Source organism: Anoplopoma fimbria, chromosome 21 (genome assembly GCF_027596085.1).
Source record: "Anoplopoma fimbria isolate UVic2021 breed Golden Eagle Sablefish chromosome 21, Afim_UVic_2022, whole genome shotgun sequence".
NCBI classification, from domain to species: domain Eukaryota; kingdom Metazoa; phylum Chordata; class Actinopteri; order Perciformes; family Anoplopomatidae; genus Anoplopoma; species Anoplopoma fimbria.
In genome coordinates, this window is record NC_072469.1 from 14,772,701 (window position 1) to 14,797,062 (window position 24,362).

The 24,362-nt window shown below is 45.1% G+C and overlaps 1 protein-coding gene across 2 annotated transcripts in view; it reads right to left on the reverse strand.

Moving 5' to 3' along the window:
• LOC129110418 (partitioning defective 3 homolog) overlaps positions 1–24,362 on the reverse strand; it is a 325,305-nt gene that overhangs the window by 83,474 nt on the left and 217,469 nt on the right. For both annotated transcript variants that reach the window (XM_054622495.1, XM_054622494.1), the window contains 2 exons: positions 19,539–19,772; positions 15,539–15,770 (listed from right to left, as the gene is read on the reverse strand). In XM_054622495.1, the coding sequence (XP_054478470.1) occupies positions 15,539–15,770; positions 19,539–19,772 (466 nt within the window). The remainder of the gene's footprint in view (positions 1–15,538; positions 15,771–19,538; positions 19,773–24,362) is intronic.

The window sequence follows — 24,362 nt, forward strand, 5'->3', positions numbered from 1 at the left end:
GGACAGAAGTGAGGTCACATGACCTTTGACCACCACATTTGAATCAGTTCATCCTTGAGTCCAAGTGGATGATTTCGCAACATTTGAAGAAATTCCCTCAAGCTGATTTTGTTTTCACATACAGTTGGAAGGACAACCCACAAAACTAACGCCTCCAACCTCTGCTGATGCCGCTGTGGAGGCATAAGCATATGCAATTCTTAACAACTGCCCTATAAAGTGTCTTGGAAAAGTTAAAGAGATTACAAAAGGAAGGGACAGGTATACTGGTAAAGTATTGCTTGCAGAAAAACTGAACATGTTTTGATAAAAATTGGAAAGTAAACCACTTACATTAATTGAAATGCTGAATGGAAACTTAACTGCTTGAACATGGAATTACTGGAATTGCATATACATGACTATGTAAAGGTAATATTTTTTTCTGTTTCACATGGTTTTTGTAGTTATGCCATACTTTATGTTGCTGGTTTCAATTGTGAAAACTCAATGAAATGTAAGTGCTGCAAACCTTGTACTTTTTATGATTGCCAGGTTGGTGGAACCCAGGCCACTTATATGAACAAATCTGATGATTGTAAAGACAAGGCAATAACCAAAAGTATACAGGCAGGAGGGCATGTGAGACGTGAGAAGAAATTCAATAAATATAATCACAGAAAAGGACTGGGTTTTTATTGACTGTTTATATTATATAACATAACTCGATGTTCTAGCATTGTGCACGCAGACATTGATTATGATGTTCCACATGGGCTTTTTTGAGCCGTCCTGTCCAATTTCAGACACAGAGGAACAGGAGAAAACATTAAGCTCTGCAGTCTCGCAGCCCCGCGGTGCTTCATTCCCAGTTTATTTTTACCTTCCTCATAGCTTTATTTGACAGTTTGAAAACTTTCTCGGAAAGCGAAAAAATATTACCTCAGACAAGGTTGACTTTGGGCCGGTGGAAGTGAACATATTCATGAAAGGGGAGACTGTTTAGCTCACAGATGTTTATTATTCTACTTTACATTAAAACCAGCCAGGACCTTTGTGCAAATGGTTTCTCTTTGGTACTGGCTGCTTTGTAATTTTGTCATTTTTCAAATGTGCTGTGGTCCGGTGGGAGATTCTGGTCTGTGGTTGCACCGAAAGCCCAGGAGAGGCCAAGGGAGCGATATGTGGGTGCCTTTGTAGTACAGATAGCATACATTACCTGATTAATTAATCAACAAATGGCTCTAGTAAGGCATAAAACTGTAAGCTGGGGCTGGGAATGCTAATAATAGTGAGCCTGCTATCTATCACCAGGGCAGGTGACAGCTCTCCTCGCCTCACTTCAAGGACTTTCATTAACTTGCAGAGGAAAATTCACCTTCCTTTTTTCCTCTTACAATTTTTTTTTTTCTCAGTCTCTTCTTGCTCTGACCCCTCCTTAAAAAAAATTAAAAAAATCAAATAACCCGAGGGGAGACAAACTTCTGCCCTCAACTTTTGTTTTCCTTTTTCTTCTGGATCAACATCAATACATTGAAAGATTAGTCATAGTGAAACATATTGGCGGATTAGACCGTCGGCATGCAGCAGCTCCCATAAGAAAGACTACTCCCCCATCGCCGGTGGCCTGAGAAGGAGGGCCCACATCAAAGAGGAGGCGGAGGGAAGGGACGATACTACCAGAGCTATTAGAAGACTATTGGGACACTTGCTCTTTTACAACATGGCTCTGCCCTTCACTGGAGCAGCTTGAGCCCTGCCAGTGGGGACCGCGGTGGAACACAGGATTAGCAAACCGAACCTCCGTTGACGCACAAACCCCAGTGTAAAAAATTCGACACTCAACATTTTCTCAGCAGGAAAATATCTCTGGTGCCAGTGTGTATGGAAATTGCAAACTGTATTGACTTTCATACCTGTCTGTGGAAGATAAGTGTCTCATTTGAGAAACGAAGGGGAATCCAATAAAAAACAGTAATGATTTGGAGTTAATCAGTGTCGGGGGAGATGGAGAGGAAACTTGGAGGTTTCTGTAAAAACTCTTGAGCCGGTATTGGCACCTTGGCATTAATCAGGGCTGGCATCGGGACGGTTGTATTGAGAGTGAGGTTGATGAGGCCTGATAATAAGATATTGATTGGCAGCCGCAGCTCATGGGTAGAATGACAATGGAGTAACTACAGTACCTTGCAGTTTAGGAAGGAGAACTTTATTGGGCCCAAACGTCTGAACAGTTTCTTTGCAATGCAGCATAATCACAACCTGGGATCCCTTATGGCATTTTTTATTATTACATATTATTATACTATATTGATAAACTATTAATATACTATTTAACAATTGAAATGGACACTCATTCATGAGTGGGGAACATTAGAATAACAGAATAGTCAAACCCTCCACTTGCTAGCTTTTCTCACCCCATAAACTGACAGAAGATATTTCACTTAACACTATTCCAAGCTTTTTGAAATGACTTGCAATGTTTACTATTTGAGCAACAGCTGGACCTCACATCTCCGTTAAAGCCACGTAAACAATGATATGCCATTTACATCCTCATAAAGCTCTGATCTTATTTTTCTGCCTCTCTCCAGCAGACCGAAGCTCTGTTTAATGATCCATCCCTAAGCATCTATCTCACTGTGGCGAACAGCAGGTAAGAGTGATGAATACACAAATGATGCAGAGGGGCCGTCAAAAGACAAAGAACGATGGTGGGGAGAGATGTAGATCGCCTAACCCCACCTGGTGTCGGTAGAAAGACGTTCAGTTGATATAACATGAGCACAAACGGCTGAGTAAGATGCAGATTTGATCGGGAGACGCGGGGAATATTTACGACCTTTAGGCAGTGATCAAAGCTTGAGCTGCTCCGCGCTATTCATCATCGCTTGGCTCCGATAACGTCTGATTGGCCATCAAACCTCATTTGGGTGGTGTGTGATCTAACACGCGTCAGTCATAATATATGCTTTATTAATGTTGTGACTGCCGCTGACGCGATGAAGCATTCACAGTCAAATTGAAGTGTTCAATCAAAGTGTCCCGACTGCTTCTCATGAAATCAAATGTTTTCAAATACAGTCGCACATTAGGCATATTCCTGAGGAGCTAGCTTTGTTGTATGTGTCTGCTATTACTATGAAAGAAACCAGTAAATAGGTACTCCATTCAATATGATACATCCTCATATATCACAGAAAACAGAAGGGTTTATACCTCTAGCAGTTGATGCCTCATACATCATCTTTATCGATTTACAGGGTAATAATACTTCAAGGCTGCAGCACAACAGGGGAGGGGAAAAAAAGTCAAAAGGCAGAATTTCCAAAGGGGGAGAAAAAGTAAATTATGCAAAGCCTCAAAGCCAGTTTGATTGTTACAATCATTTAATCCGGTGAGTAGATTTGAGAGAAGCTAATCTGTTTTGACATCTTCTGTGGGGAATTTGTGGTTTGCTCACAGGAAGTTGCGGACTCTCGCGGAGGGGAAATGACAGCAGGACTAGCCGTCTATTCCTCCTACTAAAAAGCATGGGGTTTTTTTCAGAGTGAATGCAGGGATGAGATGGACCGCCTGGTTCAACCTCACATATGAGGTGTTAAATTAGTCGAATCTGCAAATGGAGCAGGTGAGCTGAGAAAGAAAGAGTGTCTGCATCTATCAATTTGAGTAAGTGATGAGAAGATAATTTCAAGGGCAGACAGAGAGAGTCATTATGGTTTCTGCTCGGCCAACCTGAAAGTTAATCCAAATCTCCCAGGGCGAAGTCGCCCCCCCCAACACACACATCTGACGTGGCGTCTGAGCACACATCCCCCCCAAACCGTATTTGCCGCAGTCAGGAAGAAAATAAATAACTGCCTCCACCCACTGGGTTTCAGGGCGAATAATCTATAAGGCGCCATAAAAATATAAAAAAACTTCTCTGAGAGAAGAATCAAGAGATGTCATTATAATCTTATTGATGGCAAAAGTACACAACAGAAAGTTGAGTCTAGCACACGAACTCACCCACAAACAAACACACCTTCTCTCTGTCTTCTCCTGTCCAATGCAAGGGCATGTCAATATGTAGCAGTGCATGATTTCTACGCAGTGCCTCACCGAGGGCAAAACCCTGACAGTGGCATGTAATTTTAATAGTGCCTTGTTAGGGAGGCGAGGCTGTCGGATTCATCTGTCCTCCTCCCTAGCTAAGTGTTGATGCAGCTGTGGCCAGTAAACACTCTCTACCTGGGGTGAGACACACAGATGCCTTGTAAAACAAAAAAATCCAATAAGACAGTCAGAGAAAGAAAAAGGGAGAGAGAGTTTTTTTTGTTTTTTTTTCTTCCCAGGGAATCACACTGTGACCCGGCGATCGTTAACAGGCATTAAAGGGGCATTCGTTATCGTCGAGTGGCCTCGGCGTAATGGTCCCCGTCACCGGTTTCCAGGGACACCAACCCCGCAGAGGTATGGGAGGATGTTCCTCTCTCGTTCATCCAGCCTCCAGAGCCACCGCCAACCGATTATCTCCCTCCCCGCGGAACTCATTATCCGCAAACCTGTAGTGTCAGTCAGTGCTTCCCCCTGCTCAGCCAGACCTCTTTCAAACCCAGACTCTACAATTTGATGCATCCTCAGTAAAACATTTTACTTAAGAGTTTCAGGAAGGCTGCAACCTGAGATTCATCAATGAATATGTAAGATAAAGTATATCTCCCCACTGGCTTCACACCATCTTGGGGTTTCATGATATGGAACGTGCTTTCAAAATAACACAACCGCTTAATGCAGTCGCACATTCCACCGCCTCATACAGGTCACAGTGAGATATAACATCTCTGCGCTTTCACCTCATTGGACAAGGGCCGGCGCACACTGAACCAATCGATTTCCTCCTGAGCTAAGGAGAGGGGGGGCTGCTGTTGATTGGTTGCAGCTCTGGAGGGAAGCTTGGGCCTAATTCCTCCAGCAATGGTGTGAACACAACGGGGGACAGAGGTACAGGAGGAAGGGAGGATGGCAGGATGGGAGTGGAAATGGTTTGTGCCGGGCGGCAGAGCGGCGTGTCCCCCCGCACCGTGGAGGCATGACATGCATTTATTCATGACATCAGGCCCGGGCCCCAGTAGGGGGACAGCTCCACGGGTGAGACGGAGGTTAAAATGATTCTCACCAGATACCTCGACGCCTCTTAGGTCTCCCACCTGAGCGGAGAAGACAGCGACGCGTTGAAGGATGCTCCGTTTCTGTAACGCACATCACGGTCATACCAAAAAAATAATGAAAAACAAAAAACTATTTACAGGGATATATGAATTGTATGCCATCCCAGATCATTGTATTTAAATGACAGTGTTTTTCTCAACCCATCCCCACCTGTTTACCATAAAGAGGTTATTGTATGGAAATTGAGATTTTCCAGGAGCAATACAGATGCATGGAAATTCATGCTATTGCGCTCTTTCAGAAAATGGTATTCAGCCTTAAATGTATCTATTTTCCTGCTGTGTCAGTTCTGTTATTTCCGCAGCTCTCCGTCAGTCAGGTCTTCTGTTTATTCCACCTCTTTCAGAATCTATCTTCCTTGTTTGCTCTGTTTTTCTTACATGCCTTTTATTGAGTCTGTATGTGTCCAATAGCCTGATCATCAGCTACATTCCCCCGCTGATGTAGTTGTTAGGAGACTAACAGAGTAAGACCAGAAGTAGGGTTTGGACTAAATAAATACATGTGTAAAGAATGGTCAGTCAGAGAGAGCTGCAGGGTTATTTTTGGGTGCCATCCCACAGATATTCTACTGTTCTTCCACTGTGTTTGTTTGTGCCATTATGTGTGAATATGTGTGTGGAGGAGGGTATGGTAGATTTTTTAAAATTCTAGCGACAGCGTTAATCCGCTCGTATTAAGAAATGTTCTCTCTAGTCGCAGAGACCAGACAGAATATAGACACACAGAGCTGAATCACAGTGAATGGCGGAGAGGATGTTCTCTGCTTTTAAACCAACAGCTATCAGTATCAAAGCGACTGTTGAACTGAATAAGTGCATTTATGTGTGTGTGTGTATGGGAAGGAGAATGTCTGTCTACAACCAAAAGTTCTTGCATGCCTGTGGGTTTGTGCATATGCAAGATAAAAAACAAAAACATCATTCATCTGTTTTTCTCCGTGTGCCAATTATTCATATTTAAGCAATAGCAGGTACACACAAGCATCTATGTGCGTGCGTGCGTGCGTTGATACTATATATATGTGCCTGCATATCAAGGGACAGCTTGGCTTTTCCATATTTCAAACAGCCCGCAATACAAAGGACGAGGCCCAGCCCAACATGATTGCCTTTAATGTTTCACATAAATCACTGCGTTATGTGCGTGTGTGTTTGTGTGTTTGTGTGTGAGGGGAGGGTTGTTGTTGCACACGCTCAGAGGAACGTTTCAAACCCCTGACACCCCTGATTAAAGCCTCTCATTACAACACAAATAAACAGTCCAAACGCATTCATACATCCATTTGTTAAAGTGTATGAGAGCAGTGAGGAGGGAGTTTCTGAAGGACAATTTCCATAGAAACGCTTGAGCAGCTCGGAGGGGAGTTCAGGTGTTGGGGTAAGCTTTGTGTGTATGTCTGAGTCCATTCTGATCAGGATAAGTCACCCTGTATTATTTAAACTGCTGACACTTCTACCATCACAATCATCCCGCACGCTTTTCTTTTTCTCACACGTTATGTACAGACAAACACATTATGAGTTGCCAAATGCCTTTGCTAGCCACAACCCATGCATGAGCAGACCAACACACATGATCTCACACGCTCATGTACACATGCACATTTGGCTAATGCTGAACCAATCCAGCCCACACACTCACACGGGGGATGCGGGCCTGGGAATGAGTGGAGCGGGGAGGGGACAGCGCTGTGGTTTCCCTTTGGAGGAGGTGGCTCAGGCTGTGACCTAGATACAGTGTGGCACACTGCATTCCTAATGGGCCACTTTTGATCACTGCCACTGTCTGTATCCTCAGCTAGGCTGCTGCCAAATACCTCAAACACAACCAAAAAACAACTCAGCATTCAGCAATCACAGCAACCAAAGTCTGTAATGGCAACCAGGGTAGTGGATGTGGTAGTGCCATAGCTGGAAAAAAAGCATCCTTGATTTTTGAAACAAAACGCCACTGATGTGAAGAAACTCACTGGGATCAGAGACTTTCACTGATGTGGTTAGGTGGTGTATTTACAGCTGCTTTTACTTCATTAAACTGAAACCCAGAAGGACGTTCGCTGCAGGTGAGACGAAATAGCTTCTGATTATTGTCATGATGCAACATTACCTCATAAACCCATTTGTCATTTGTCTTCTCTGTTTTGATAACCCTTGACTTCTCGCAGTTATTTCCAAACTAATTTACATGCTGATGAGTCTGGAGACGGACGTGTTTTCGCGACGCTCAAGGGCCCTGATTTCCACGACGCTCACCTAGAGGACAGCGGAGGGGAGAAGAGAGGCAGGTTTTCTGTCTCGTAAACGTCAGGCTTTGAAATACAGGCATGGACACACACCGGCCCGAGCGGAGCCGCTGATCCGTGATATACATCCTTCCCAAGCGTTCAGAGGGAGACGAGAGGTCTTTCTGTCAATGCCACAATGAATCTCCAGGGCAGCTGGGATGGAGGAGGGAGGAGGGATATGGGTGGATATGTGGAAAGAGAGAGGGAGGGAGTGACAGTAATTGTGAGTAAAGTGAGGATGAGAGAGAATAGGAACCCCGATGGATTCTCAGGGATAGTGATACATCACATGCAGGTTAAACAGGTAACCCTGGACACTCCTCTTCAGATCTAGTGTTGGATCACACTACTGGTTCTCCAAAGCAAAAAATACATTAAAAATAAAACATGAACAGAACCACCAGTGTGTCAAATTAAACATGGTGCGTGCAGCATTTTTCAAGTCATGAAATCATTTATAAAACCTCAGCATAATTACTGTAAACACATGAGACAGCAAGATCAATACGATCATTTTCAGCCTCAACCCACCTCCATATTACATTTCACATGGCAGACACCGAGTAGCATATCTGCTGTGATAATTTACAGCACAAAGGAAACTGGAAAGAGGTGGGATTTTGGAATGGATCGCCCACCCAGTGAAACTGACATGGTAAAGAGAGTAAAACACCCTCACAAAAGCCTCCTTGTATCTGTAACGGAGACTAATATTGAAACCATGAAGGCGATATACCAACTCACATCGGACAAGAAGGGCAATATGGCAATTCAGCAAACTCCAGATTTCATTCAAAGTCTTAAAATGTCCAAAGACAAGATTCTTTTTTTAATCCTCACTTTCCACAACATGTTTGTATGACAACTATGTATGATTAAGGTTAAGGAAAGGTCATGGGTATGGCAATTAAACTCTGATTAAGGTACGGTGAGGGTTAGCAAATCACTCATTTTTTACGAGGCTCGTTATGAGTTAATAATGAACCAGACTTATGGATCTGCAGCGGGAAATATCAACCAGCCTTTATCTGCTATTGTCGACTGTTCAGTCCATAAACACACTCATCTCCATCCATCCTCTTTCTAACAAGTGGGCACATCTTGGTATGGAAGCGAGAGGCCGATTAAGATTCCTTCATGGCAAACATGGGAAGGAAAGAAATCCCGATCCAACCATGAAAAGAATCTCCATTTCTCTGACACGCTCACCAAAGACAGAGAAAGAAAATTAGGGTGGGAGGGAAAGAATAGACAATTTCACTTTACATGCCGAACACATGTCGAGACGCTGACAGAACAAGAGAAATACGGTTCCTGGCTTTAATTGGTTGCCTTTGATGGAAATCAGAAGTGTAATTCAACATCGATTGATATTACCTTTGTTATTCAAAAGCAATTTTCCATGTTTTATCTTCCTTGCCTTGACTGTGATTGTTTCTCTCCCACTGCCCATCCTCTCACTCACATGTTAAGGTGTGTGCACACATCAGCAGGTGGGAACTCAGCGGATGGGAAAGGTCATTTCAGCCACAGGCCTCTATTTCATTACATGCTAAGCCTTTTGGACGGGTGAGTCGACTAGCAATGAGTCGTACTGTAGCAGGCAGCCCGCTTCATTTGCATAGCACATAGGGGGAAATAAATAGGTTCCCCCATGTGCATTTCTCACCTCTGTCTCTGATGCTTCGCATCTCTAATTCAACTTTTTTTCCCTCCTCAGACCAAAACATACATTTAATATGTTTTATTATTGGGGGGGGGGGCATTAGCGATTCATTTGTACTATTTAGACAAAAACAAAATGGTATTGTGCCGTTCTCAGATCTTTGTACGTAATGTTTTCTCATTATTTTCAAATCCGCCTCTCCTCTGAGAGTCGACTCGCATTGGAACCGTCTTTCTGTTCCTGATTGATCAAAGCGATCCGGGCCAGAGTGGAAAAGAAAACCAAAAAAAAAAAACATCAAAGTGGAATCAAAGTGTCTCAAAGTGTGAAAAACAAATATGAAACAGAGAGGGAGCAAGTTAAGAAAACATCCGGCGGTTTCTGTCTGGAACATCGCGGGTGATGAAAGGAGCGACGGCGGAGCGAGGGGGGAAGGAGAGGAGAGTAAAGTAAGGGAGACGGCTGAAGTGTGAGGAGGAGGGAGGACGCAGGGAAAGGGAGAAAGAAAAGAGAAAGGGAAGTCTCGGGTTTCCGTCGGTGGGTCTGGGTGAGATTCCACTGGGGTTGGATCATTAGTAGTCACAGGCCTGGTAGAGTATGGAGGGCTGCACTGCTACACTTAATTTAAGATCTTTAATAACACACTTTATGAATTCAGTCATGTTTGCAGCCCTCTGCCTGAGACGCAGCGTGAGAGACATCGGTGTATCTCATTTCAGGCCGACAAGATTTCAGATTCAATTAACTCCATCGTGCAGCACCACCTCCCCACACACACACACACACACACACACACACACACACACACACACACACACACACACACACACACACACACACACACACACACACACACACACACACACACACACACACACACACACACACACACACACACACACACACACACACACACACACACACACACACACACACACACACACTTCTCCCCATGCTTCAAGGTCTATCTCGGAGCACTGCATGATCATTCTAAACCTAATTACTTCAGGGCTGTCTGATGGAGGCCCAGTGCTGCCCAATCACATTTGCATTGAGTGGCCGAAAGCAGAGGAAGTGCGGCCGGTCAGACAACAACCCCCCCCCCAATGCCTGAAGGGGCCTTCTTTCATTGTCCCATGGTGGCTGACGTCGCAGAGCGTCCCCTCCTCCCCCTCCTTGCATCCCATCACTCAGCCCCTCCCCTACGTCTAAATGCTTCGCCCCGCCAGAAATTGACAGTGACATCCAATTCTTTTCTGTCACCGCACACAAAGCTGTGCTGGCCTTAACCTGGCGTAAAGAAGACATTTGTTGTTTTACCGTTTTCATCTCCCGTCACTGCGCTCTGTGACAGTGGCGCTAATCTTCTCAGTGGGGGACTTAGTTGTTTGTTGTTTTGCCCCCGCTGAGTCTCTTTGGAACATGATTGGCAGGAGAGTAATAGGATGGCACACCCAGAGCATTTTTTTCTGAGGGAGTTTGGAGTTCACCCACCCCCACTTTAAAGTCCCGACATCTTGCACCAGCTATGAAGACGTGGCGAGGGAGTTCTTTTCAAAAGATGTTTTTCCCCAGAAGTGGAAAAAGCTGACCCCCTCTCAGTGCAGTGCCCTCGGTGACATGATATTTCTTTTAGCTGTGCAGCCATTTGAAGGTGAAATTGAGGCATGACTTTGCACTTGGCGAAGTGCCAAAAGCTACCAAAAGTTCAATACTGAGTTCTCTCTGAAATATTCATCTATGACAGGGTAAATGTGTGTCTCAAAGGGAGGTCAAAGGTCAGCCTCAGCAGCACTGATGTGCCCCTAGAGCTGACAGGAAGTCACATTGCTTTGTCATGTATTTACAGTATATTTTGCTGCGTCTCTTATATCCCCTCCTCCATTGCAGTCATCCTCAGGTACAAGCTCCGGCCTGATGCTGCGCCCTGTGCCTGCCTTAACTTCCCCAGCACAGACACTGTGATGAGTGGGGCAGAGCAAAAGAAATACAATTATCTTTTTCTCTCAGATTACATTCAGCAGATGTCAGGGCCCACATGTGGAGGCGGCTAATTGCCGTCTTCAAATCAACTGTGGCGTAATACTAAGAGCATATGCGTGCCTCGTGTGTATGTGCAAGGGAAGGTGGAGGGGGAGAATGGCTGCGTTACACAGAGTGTGTGTTGATCCACCAGGCACGCCCTCGGTCACTGTGTGTGTGTATAAAAAAGCCAGGCTAATGCATGTTTCATGTCGGCGTACTGATGATCAAGCCGGCTTACCCGCCGTCAGCTGTTCACACCCACGCGAGCAGAAAGAATCATATGGTACAAAGACACGGAGCGGCGCGGGAAACACGCCAACTACCTACTCTCATGCTACACATAATGCAATCATGATTTTGTGGCATGGTATCCATATTCTAAGCCCATTAGAATACAGGAAACATGTATGCAAACACACACGCGCTCGTGACAACCCCCCATACTCCAGTGCTCCCAGCGTGCTTCCACACTGCCTAAGAATAATACAGATTGAAGGATGGAAAGCATCCCTCCGCTCCAGCTTTCACTGCTTTCCTTCCCCCCCCTCTCTCCCGTGTCTCTCTCCCGTGTTGCCTTGAGTGGGGCTGCATCTGGAGGGAGGAGCAGACAGACGAGGACCCTGAGGTGATGGAGGGCGGGTTGGTTAGGAGAGAGGGGGGATGCACGGCTGTCACGCTGAGCGGCAGTGTCGGCTGATGGCTCGGCGTGAGGCATGCCACTTATCAGAGTGGTGTGGAGGGTGGGAGTGGGGTTGTGGGGGACCAAGGGTAACTGTGTGTGTGTGTGTGTGCGGGTGAGGAAGCACCCGGGACAAAGGGTGACGGTGATGCCTGAGCCCATTAACACATCTTTTCATCTATATACACACACACACAGGCAAACATGAGTAGCGCATGCACACATTTGAAAATTTAAATGAACCTCGAACACACACACACACACACACACACACACACAAAACACACACACACACACACACACACACACACACACACACACACACAAAATAGCCTGAGATCCTGGATCCTCCCTACAGGCAGACGGTAGCCCGATGCCGTGACTGCCGCTGTGAAAAGCTCCCTTCTCCTCTCGTTCCACCTCTCGCTTTCCTTTTCATCCTCCTCTCCCACTCTCCCTTGGTGCCCCAGTTCACTCCAGTGCACACGCTCCCTCTCCATCCTTCCACCATCACCCAATCCACCCTCCAACCCCCACCTCGCTGGGCCCCATTTCCCCCGTCCTAACCCTGCCTTCCATATTTTGCAGCCTTCGCTCACTTGTCTCCTTCATGCTGCTGTACTTTCACTTGTCAAGTACACATTTACACACTCATAGACTGCAAAAAATGTCCATCTCAAAGTCTAGTTAACACATTCAAGTATGTATTTCCACTTTGTCTCAACAATTGAGCACTCGACACTATAATAAATGACCCAGGATGTTTGTTTTTTTGTGTGAGCGCACACACAACACGGTCACGCGCACATAAACATATCAAGAGACGGGGATGGGGCTTAGATGGAGGAGGTCAGTCAGTCACAGAGCAGAGAAACAACACCTCATTAGGCATGTTGGAAGGGAGTCTTAGAGGCCGGGCCGGGACATCATTGTCTGCTAGCATGCTAACGCGGCCCAGGGCAAGGCTTCAGACGCATAAACAAACCTGATAGGATCAGAAAGTAATGATCACATGTTATCTACTAGAGAGGACATGAATAATCACATATAATGGTTTCGGGGGGGTGGGGAGCAATGCACTCCCCTATACACCACTGGATGCAGACGTGGACACAGTGATACATGCGTGCAACAGACATCCTTGAAATAACAATGATGTCAAGCTGCCCAGGGCTGGTTTTATGTCCTATGCATGCATGCACATTGCTATCCGTTCATGAAATGATAAGCTATTCATTATTAGGTGGTAGCATATACCCTCTAGCAGGCAGTCTGCCATCCTATAGGCAGTACAGTAGGAATCCAGAGAGGCAGTGGAGCTGGGGGGCTGTGGTCTGCAGTTTCTTTGCTTTGGGCTTTAGGCAGTCAATTTTCTTTCCATCACGCACGTTCAGTCATTCTTGCACTCACAGTATTTATCTCACAGTGTCCCCCCCCCCTTATCCTCCATCTCTCTCCTTATATTAGGCCATCCTCCTTTCCCCTGGCTCTGATGTTAATGCACTCCCAATCAGGCTGTCCATTAAGCAGACGTGCACTACGCGCTCATCAGGCCGTCCGAAGGCCTGCATGCAAATGAGCGCAAATTGCAGTGCGCTGCAAGCTCCTTGAAATCTCCTTAGTGGGAGAACGTGAGGTGTGAGACACGCATTGGTGTGAGAGATGCCGGGAGGAGCGAGTGCCTGCCCGTCCTTTTCATGCAAATGACGAGCGTTACAAAGGATTAACCCAATCAGGTTGCCTTTTTGATGTTTTGATGCAATGATAAGACACTCACATGTAAAACTTGCCGATGTAAAGTCTTTCTGTGATTCATAAGCCTGAGAGTTACTGTCAGCCGAACCCCTTTTATTATGTGCAGGAAAAACTTCTCCATTCTGATATCACTGTCAAAACTTTTGTTAGAAACACTAAAAGTGCGAAACACAACAGATCTTTCACTTTTATTTCCCTCTCCTCCCTATTGACCACAAGGCATTTCACATCACTCCGGTTTTGTTCTTTACAAAAAAAAAAAAAAAGAGTTTGTTATTGTATCCTGTGGGACGCATTCATTTTCACCTCAGCTCCTTGCCATCTCCAACTTTCTAAACCTGAACGCGAAAAGAAAAGGACAGCGTGGCTGTGCGGTTGTGAGAGCTGTCACAGTTTTAGGGTAGAAATGTGTTTGAGGTATCAACAAGGAGTAGGAGCAGCGGAGAGAAGGAGAGACAAAACTTTAGCACTGAAGAGCCGATGCCGGTTCAAAAGGCTGCCTCTTTGCATTCAGGAGGCGCAGGGCCTGGCGTTAAATGCATGGAGAAGGATGGGGGGGGGGAGTGTCAGCGAGGCTGCCAACTCTTAAGTGGCCGTGGCACTCAAAGATAATGAAGAACGATGATGAGGCCGAGGAGGGCACGCCGAGGGCCCGCATGCACAGTTAAAATCACCCGGCAGCCACCTATCGGCGCCGAGCACGCGTTTCAAAAGGGTTTGCTAACGGCGCTGATTGCATGTCACCGAGTGTCAAACCTGTGGCTCAAATTTCCACCTTCCTTTACCAACCCAGCACACCTCTCTCTGTGAACATGTGTGCGTCTCCACAAACGTGCTCTCATGCCGGCTGTGCAGCACAATGTATGTTGTCGTTATGCATTTTACACCACAGGATGCAAAAACTCACGAGAGTGAAAAATAATGGAAGATAAGAGAGTTCCGCGCATTCCTCAGTCGTGACCTCGAAACACACTTGTCGTCTTTATTGTTCATTACAGAGCCGCGCGCCGCGATACGCTAACTAATCCCATTAAACTAATCCACATGAAAACAACTCACGGCTCGATAACGGCCCGCACCGCCTCCCCCGTTAATTTATGCCATATACAAATGTGCACCGAATTGAAAGAATTAATGTGACTCCCCCCACTGATTTCCTCATGGCAGAGACACTGGATGGATACCCGCGGGATGTTTATTTTCATCCCCAGACTCTTTGCACATGTCTCATGCAATTGTCTTTGCATGGTCCAAAGTCACGATACACAGTCCTCAAAGGCAGGGGATTTATTTTCCAAGCTGGGAGACAAACCTGACAACCACAAGCCAGCAGAGGAATTGATTTCAAATATGCCTACAACTTCCTGCACTTTCCTTTAATTGTTGAATATCTAAATGATCTTGAGAGCAGAATCATGCCCCCTCTCATGGTCTCCCAAGGTAGTCTGCCTCTAAAAAAATTGCAACTGCATGATGAGACACGGACAACAATTCCAACCTGCAGTCGATTTTATCATCATCAAAGGTCTGTTATCCCCTGAACCAAACCACAGATCCCACATTAGCACCCGAACGGGCCCTGAACATTGTCTGCTGGTTAACAAAATGCGCGGCGTGTTTGGATAGGAGGATCTCGCACATGTGATTATGAATAAAACATGTTGCCCTTATTAAAAATAATCTGGCTCAAAAGTGCCAGAGGCCCTGGAGGTCGATAACCCCCCCCGCCTCCATCCCCTTCCCTCCACCTCACAGGGTTCAAGGAGAGGGGTCCCTGATTAGCACTTGCAACATCCAGAGAATGCATTCAAATTCTGAGTGATCCAGTGGTGAAAGCGTTGAGTGGAATTAAATAAAGCAGATAGCGCTTGACGCTCGGGGCGACACTTTGTAAGGTTTCGGATTTTGAGCTCTGACTTGTTCCTACCTGAACATGTCGCCCAGGCCCTTCAGCACGCCTTTCTTGGATTTGCTCCTGTCCTTCTCCCTCTCTTTGTCCCTTTCGGGTTTCTTCTTCTCCTTCCCCCCAGCCTTGTCCCGATCTCTCTGCCTGTCGTCTTTGGAGGGGTTGCCGTTCAAACCGGGTCCCACATTGAGGTCGCTGCTGGTGGACATCGACTCGCGACCTGACCTGGAGCTTCCCTCGGTGTCCTCGTCCACTGGAGTGAGGAGATAAGCGTGGAGGAGAGGGTGTTAAATATAGATATTGAGAGGGAGAGAGAGGAGCACACTCACACAAATACAGGGATAGAGAGAGAAATAAAATGGAAGTGGATAAATGCAGACACTTTTGGCTTTAACTTCCACTTGACTCCTTGTGGATCACAGAAGCAGCATTTGAACTCAGCACAACAACACCGTGTTTTTTTCTTTTTTTTTTATCAGTTATAAAGCATCACTTCTTTCATCAGACGAACCATTAAAAGAAAAAAAGCTGTGTCCCACAAGGTATCGCAGCTTTGAACAAAACACACTGAATTCACGCGCCTCATTACAGCAGAATATATTTACATTGTTCACCCTTTGAGATTTCAGTTGAACATTTTCTCACTCAGCTGAAAGCCTCTGGTTATTTCACATGTGTACTTTTCACACAGCTCACAAGAGAATGATCTTTTTTTCCCCTTTTCTGTTGCATTACATGAAAAGGTGATGGAAACTGTGATGATCGTCGTGTGAATAAGGTTCTTCATATACGTCTCAACTAATTTGAATCCAGACATCAAATTGAAACCAAACTCCTTAGGTGATGCAGGCTTGATTAAACTCAAAGTTTCCATCACATCTAATCAGAACTGATGTGCAAAATGTAATTAATCTGTCAGTAATTACACATTTAAATAATCTTGAAAATGGCTCCCAGGGATCTTAATTGCAAATGTGGTGCACTTCGCAGTCGGCGTAGCTCCTGTCTATGCTGTATCTGTGGCTCGGAGGCGTGAGGTAGATGTCCTTCAGATTACAATTTATAACGGTCTTGGCTGTCGTCGTCTAAGTTGTGCCTTTGATGGAAGAGGGACCTTATCGTGAGGAAAGAAGAGGGAGGGACCATGATGGATTTAAGCTGTACAGGAAGAGACAGGAGGGTGGAGCAGCTGGATTCACATTTCAAGGGACAGTTGGGTTTGTTTTCTCTTGTGATCTGTGGAGTTTATCAGCTATCTCTTTCAGCTGCCATTTCTGTGAAATGACAGGAATGGATTCTCACCACAAGGCACTGTACAGCAGAGATGAAGAAAGCTAACCGGCAGCTTAAACCTGCTCAATTATGCAATTCATTGTCGCACGCAGCCCCTCCCTTCCATTTCTCCACCTCCACAAATTTGGGAGCAGGTTCAGCGTATCACTGTTATCCCTAAATCTGCTGCCTGCTTATCATTCACTTAAGAGCAGCTGCAGCTGTGAGCTGTATCTGGCTATTTAAATGACTGAGATTAGCAGGAGTGCTAATGCTGCTACTGCTTAATGATACAGAGCTGCAGATAACAGGCTAAACATTGTAATCTATACCGTCCCACGGGGCAGTGGCCATGTGTGCTTACGAGTGTGGACGCATGGGCACATTTGTTTGTGGGAAGTACAGAGTGTATATAAGAAGTGGACATGGTCACCGTGACGTCACCCATTGGCTTGTGGACTGCTGTTTTGAAGCCTCAAGGTTGGTCTTTTTGGTAGTTGCCATTTTGGTTTTTGGTCAGCCCAGAAGTGACACAAGAGGGACATTTTTAGGCATCCAAATGTTCAGATTAACTTTTACGCTTCACGCCCTATAACACAAACAACTCCAGACCAGACAATGCCATGGTAGTAACCTGTCAATCCCAAGGTAGCCCCGCCCTAAAGCATGCCCTGCTCTATGGATAATTGAACTCTAAAAGGGACCATCATTTACTAAATTAATATAATGCTGTATTGAATAGGACTTAAAAATAGAGATTGAGACCATAAACTGATGTTTACAATGTTTAAATCAAGTGAGAAGACGTTGTCTCATAGACTTTTATACAATCTGACTTATTTTTGCAACCAGAGCAGTCGCCCCCTGCTGGCCATGAGATAGAATGCAGGTTGAAGACACTTCCACATTGCTTCCCTTTTCACAAACGGAGGACGCTCTCTGGTGGCATGTTCTTACAAGTAGAGTACAAGTAGATATGCAAAAGCCTAATATTGAGTTAAAGCGGAGGCCAAGCAAGAGGAAACACGGCATTTAAAAGTTTTTTACTCTTCCATTTACCTTGAGTCTTTCAAATAAACCAAGACATGAAATAAAGCAATCTCCTATCAAAAAACATACAAAAGATTTTAAAACCGGACATCAAAAGGTGAGGCCGACGAGCTCATTGCCCGTCGATTAATCATTCACGTGTTGCTAGTTTCATAAGGGATCAAAAGGTGAGGCCACTGCAATTTAATGAAACGGGGAAAAAAAAACAACTTGATTGATAACATGACAGCAGAACCATTGATAGAAGCTTCAGGAGACTGAAAGACAACCACAGGAAACATTTTCTTGCTTTAGTGATACTCTGCCATTATACTTCCCTGCTTTAAACATCAAGGACATTTAAGCTGGCCTGTCAGCAAAGGTTATGACAGACAAATAAAATTGCCAGTCTTAAAAGAAGGGATTTTTGCTCAGCAGAGCATATTTCTCTTTCTTTTTCTTATTTCCTCAAACGATGCAACACAAAGTAGCACAAGTGAAAGTGCATTTTCTTTTCCCATCGGGATATCTTGTGGGGACACATTTTCTTTAGGTGATGCCACATTCTTATTTTATGTAAATAAAAGTCTGGGAGCAGACGAAGGCAGCGGCTTATCTGTCAACTTTGACTATTAACCTCAGTGACGAGCACGGACTGGCTGCTTTTATCTAAATTGAAAAACAGAGTTATTTGAATATCATGGGGGAGAATGCAATATACCACGGCAGGGGAAATCGCTTGCTTTCCCCATTTTTCTTTGCCGAGATAAGACTGTATTTAGTGGCTTGCCGACAGAGCTTATGAGAACAAAGCGTTTCAGGCAAATAATTCCCTCTTTTTTCAAATCTTCCCCCAGCTCTTTTAATGGAATCCTTTAATGGTGAATGGAAATTTATATCTGGTGATTACTCTTGTGGTGTTGCAGTGTTATTACCTGTCGCCAAACGTAAGACGGCTGTCTCTCGATCCCCATGTCTTTTTGTCATCAGACACCAAGCGGGGATGGATATGTTCACTCAAACGGAAAGTGGCATGTCTCTCCTTTCTAATGTTGTCTTTATAGTTTAGAATAATAGTAATTGTGGTTTCAATCCCAGTCAGGTATGCAGGAGAAATGAATGTGAGGAATCCTGGCAAAGTTGTACAGCTTTATGTGCCAGAACTAACTGGCACAGACTGAAGCAAAGACATGTTTTTCATTTATAATCTTTGTGAATGCAATAAGGTGACATTGAGATATTAAGTGTAAAATGGATACTATAGCAGCAAGACTTATGTGGGTAAACAGCACAATGTTCCCCTCGTGTGCACTCCTGTTTTAAAACATGGCAATGCACTTTAGGAGAACGTACGCTCCTGGGGAAACATGCTGCACAGTCTCTGACAATGCCACTCAACGTGAACTATGTAAATATTAATGAGTGTGTAACCTAGACGCTTATTGCAGCTGTGCATTGTGACACACAGACACACACACAGACACATCTCTCCAGCAAAAGGGGATCCCTAACCTAGTTTACTTGGGGGTGAATCCTGCCGTTCTGAAAAGGCTCCGGGGATAAATCATTGAGTTGGCCTACATTACACTGGCTGAATATCTTTGTAATAATCTTCTAATATCCTCTATTATACATCATATAATGACACACATTATTCTGGATCACTGCTATGAATAAAAAGAGAAAACTCTGCATGAGCAACTTATATCTCAACACTCACATGTGTCAATGCTGTTCTCCTCTTCTGCCGGTGTGACGACAGGTGTCTCGTATGATTTGTCGATCGCGGCCCGGAAGCTCTCGTTGCAGCCGCGGCCCCTGACGATCCGCGAGTGCGGCCTTTTAACGTTGATCTTGCCGTTCAGCGAAGCCTCGGCAACGGCAGTCTGGAGGCTTTCAAGGGAGCTGGACTTTTTAAGGCCCAGCAAGGGTCCGAGGACTTGTTCTGCGACACCTGTGGGAAGAGGAAGTGGTGTCAGCGAGGCCGGCAGACTGATAGCGCGTGATTCTAACTCTCCAACAAAAGGCGAACTAAAGCCTTCATCTCCGAGCTCATTGCCCGTCGATTAATCATTCACGTGTTGCTAGTTTCATAAGGGATCAAGTTATGCGGCATACTTGGCGAGCCAAGAGAAGGTGTGATTAACAAGAAAAACAAAGGATGCCATTGCCTGGCCAATGAGGTGTGTGGAATGAGAACAGAGTATTATAGCTTCACTGAGACATTTTCCTGTTGAGAATTATAATTCAACCTTTGTCCTTGTGTCTGCACAGTTAAATTACGTAGCTGAAACATAATGCATATAAATGGGCCAATATCAAAGACAGGATTGTACCGCAGCACCACAGCGATCGCAGTGTTATACCAAGCTATTATAAGTCCCCCAAATGTTTAGATAGAGAGTAAACCTCAAACTATTTCCAAAGGTGCTCCTCTCACTGCTCTCTCACTTTACTTGCTCTGAGAGAGGCTGAGTAAAACAGAAAGAGATTGCATTTAGACTAAGCATATATAAGTCCATTCTTTTCAAACACCATTCTCTTGTACTTGCAAGCCCTTCATAGCACAAACAATATGTCTCAAAGCTGCAATCTTTTGCTCCGTTTCTAAGGCCTCCGCATGTGTAGATGTTAGATAGCAAGTAATAGCACACCATGAGGGCAGAACAAGGCTCTGTTATCAGCCTTATGTTGATTAGCCTGGTGGGAGAAAACCACCAGAACATTAGTTCTCACAGGCCGACTGCAGAACAAAGCTAGAAACACATGGAACCTTTCCAAAACAGTGTCATCATATTTACTGCACATATAAACACAATACACACTTTACATTGAGCATGAAGATGCATGGACATTAAATATATTTATGACACAAGACCAGTGGCAAACATTTTGTTAAGTTCCTTTAAACATTAACATGTACATTGTACAAATAAAACAAATGAGGGGCTGTTATGGCTTGAAATATGTTTGCAAAGAAGCTAATCGGAGTAGCTCACATCTATCTTACTTGTAAGACAAAGTATCTCCTCAAAAGCACATACGCAGAGCTGAGGGGTAAACTAGTAGACCAGCTGTGTGGAAAGCAAAGTGAATGCTGAACAATCAACCTCTCCAACACTGTTGCCAGGCCCTGGACTGCTCGTAATTATTTTTCCAATCTTGCCAGAGGTTTGTTTAGGGTATGTAAGTGGAGCGTGGCGCAGGTATTGGTATTTCATTTTGTCAAGGAGCGTCAGTCAGTTCCCCCGGAGCTCGAACCTTACCCGCCGCTTGGTAAACAAGCAGCCTGGTTGATTTTCTGTCCCCTTTATTCTGCCTGGACTCAGAGCGCAGCAAGCGGCGGTCGAACATAACGAGATGGATTTCTGAGTATGTGCAGGTGAGGCCTGTTGGGCGTTAACGTCTGCGGAGGAAACTATCAGTAATAGTGGATAAACTGTTGATTCAATTACTTTAGCGGCCTCGCTGACTCTCTGAGGGCGCAGCACATGCCGTTGGAGTCTGGACAGAGCTGCATTGTATCTTTATGACTCCCGGTAGACCATATAGAACCTCCACAGGCAGCGAGTGTGTACTTCTGTTTCCTTTGTGGCTTCTTGTGGTGTAAATAAACGTCTGCAGCTCTTCCTGTTGGGTTTCGCGTTGCACATGTTGCTATAAGGTCTTTACTTTACCCCTCACGGTATAGAACACACACATAGAGAGACCGGGTGTATATGTTTGCATGTGTGTGGGACTCCGCAATAAGGCACATTGACACTAACTCATGACATGCACACACTTCCATGTAAGCTACCATCAACAAGATCCTCGACGTGTTTAAAGTGGCCTAAATGAGGCGTGACCCACTCCTGCTGGGCGATCACAGTGGATATTTGGATGGAGAGCTGCAAAGCCAAACACGGATTAGGCAAAGAAAACAAACCCCCATCATTGAAAGAAAACACTTTGTGACCGTTGTTTGGAGTACTCCACTCTGAAATACTTTGTTTTAGGGTATGAGAGAAGGAGGCATGAAGAAACATGTGGCTGTTTGGATACACAAAGGTTGCGAAATGCAGGCTGTTAATGAGTTAAGGGCTTAAGAAGGAAGAGGGTAAACTAGCAGCAGCGTGCACAAATGCATAAAAGCTGCTACTGTTGTCAAAATCTCACCAGTGGCAGTTTGTCTCTTGTGTTGGCCGAAGTCCTTTGCTATTGTCTTCTTGAACCCTTGACCAAACAAATGTTCAGCGGCTCGTTCGTGATAAGCCAGCTATCTAAGATTTACAGGTCAAACGTAGCATCTAGGTGGCTCCTTGCAGAGGACAAACGTAGGGAAGAGCAGAGATTGATTTCTTGATTCAATCATCTTGTCATTTTTAGGTTTTTAAAATGGTACCTCCAGGATCTTCGGGGTCAAAAGGGCATCCCTCTTTCTGCTACGTTTGCTAGCAGTGCACCTTTACAGAGTGTGAGTGCTTCTCTATCATCCGTGGCGGCTATAGATCTGGTGTCAAAGAAGTCAGAGGGGCTAAAAGGTCAGCTGTTAGCCTGTGGTGTTGGGTTTCCAGACTGGTAAACATACAGATATGTCTTTAACGCACCATTTTCCCTTCCTGTTCATCAATGTTAATACAAGTGCCAAATCCCGAGAGAACCTGGACTCAATCCTGAAAGTGCCATTTGAAATAAATGAACACCAATCCTATAATGCTGCATCCCATTTAGTGGGAAAAGCCTTCAGGCTGCATTGGACAGTAAAATGAAACTTTACTGTGTGCTACAAATATCTAGGGGGTTAAAAGCTCTCTGGTTGCAGGACAGGAAGATTCATTTTACTGCTTAGTTCCTCCGGAGAGATGGGCCATTTCTGATTACTTTGACAAATTTTAATGCTAGGAAAGCAGGAATAGCCTTGCAAGACCCAGCAAATGCAAGTAAAAAAAAAATCATGTAATTCATTTGCTCAGAAGGAGTAATCTCATCATGCGAAGGACAAGAGAGGACAGTCTAAAGAGGGAACACGTCATGAGGAAACAGAGGCGCAGATACACGGTAGTAGGAAAACGCAGTAATTTTTCATACTTTGTGGATAAAACTCAATCATCCCAGCGTAAATGCCATGTAAATTTCAGTTTTTTGGAGGCTTATGCGTAAAGCCTGCCAACAGTGGATACGCAGAAGCCAGGGTGCATGTTTTGACACAATGGGATTGCAAGTTAGAGCCGCACAGGATGCAACAGTTCAAGGGAACACAAATGACATCTGCTGTAATCGGGAAGGGGGAATAATCCTCCCACTCGGTATTCCGCACCACGATCCCGGTCGCCATTGTTTCTAGCCGGCGTGGCGAATGACTGAGAGGAGCGGAGAAACAAAGAGAACGGGCAAGCGAGGCAAAGAGAGGGAGTTTGCCCATGGACCCGGGCTGCCTCCAACCTGCCTTTGTTTTCACCAGAAGCAGTCGCGGCTCTCCTGGGAGAGTTTGACGGACAGCTCTCTGTATGCCAGTCTATTATGTGATTCCTATCACACAACAGAAGCCTCGGTGCTCCGCTCCTCATCTCCCTCTTATTCAGAGGGATGAAAATACATATTCCCCCATCGCTTGCAGACACAAGTTTGTCACTCCCCACACGTCCGGAGGACAAATGAAAATCATCAAAATGAAATACACAAAAAAGAAAAGACAATCACACCAAATGGGGGGGAGAGTGCACCTGGAAGTTTGTCGTGGCCGACGTGCTGTGTTTCTTAGCCAGATTAAGGGCAAGGACAGTTAATTGGAGAAGATCCATTGCCATTAAACGTTAAAGGGGAGGTATGGCAAACTCCATGAATAAATCAGCAGCGGTTATTACAGGAACAGGAGCCCATAGTATAATTAGAGCAGCTAAAACTATGCTCCCGAGCCATTATTCACCACAGGCCCTTGCATGTAAAGATCTGTGTACAGACAGGGGCTCCATTACACATAATTTATTCAGAGAGCCAGGGCTTTAAGCAGGGCGGTAAAAGGGTAATTATGTTAAAAATAGCCTCCAAGGTGGTCGGGGGGAAGGCCATGTCCAGGTATCCTAGTGGAAGTGAGGCGTCCCTGGGTCGACCCGGCTCCTATTTCTCTGCCAGTTGTGGATCATTAGCCCCGACAGAGGACGTCCTCTGTACGCGGTGTCACACAGGAATCACCATTACCCGGACTGGTTAATATCTCAGTCAATGATGCTGGGTACCGTCCTGTGATTGGGCCGTTTTATCAACCCAACAAATTGATGTATTTAAACCTGTTCATCGCTCTCTGAGTGAACTTGCTCAATTATCTCAGTTATAAATATGCAGAGGCTGGCAACTCCCTTGGCAAGCCCGACAACCCAATGGATCTGCATCTGACTAGGCTGGAGTGTGGGTCTGTCATTTACCATTAACCATTTATCTCAGACTAGGCTCCATTAGTATTTTAACATATGTTTTAAACAAAAACAAATGTTGTTATATTTCTGCATAAATGTAATGTCACATACCTGGTATGGTATGGTATGGTATAACACTTATGATGTAT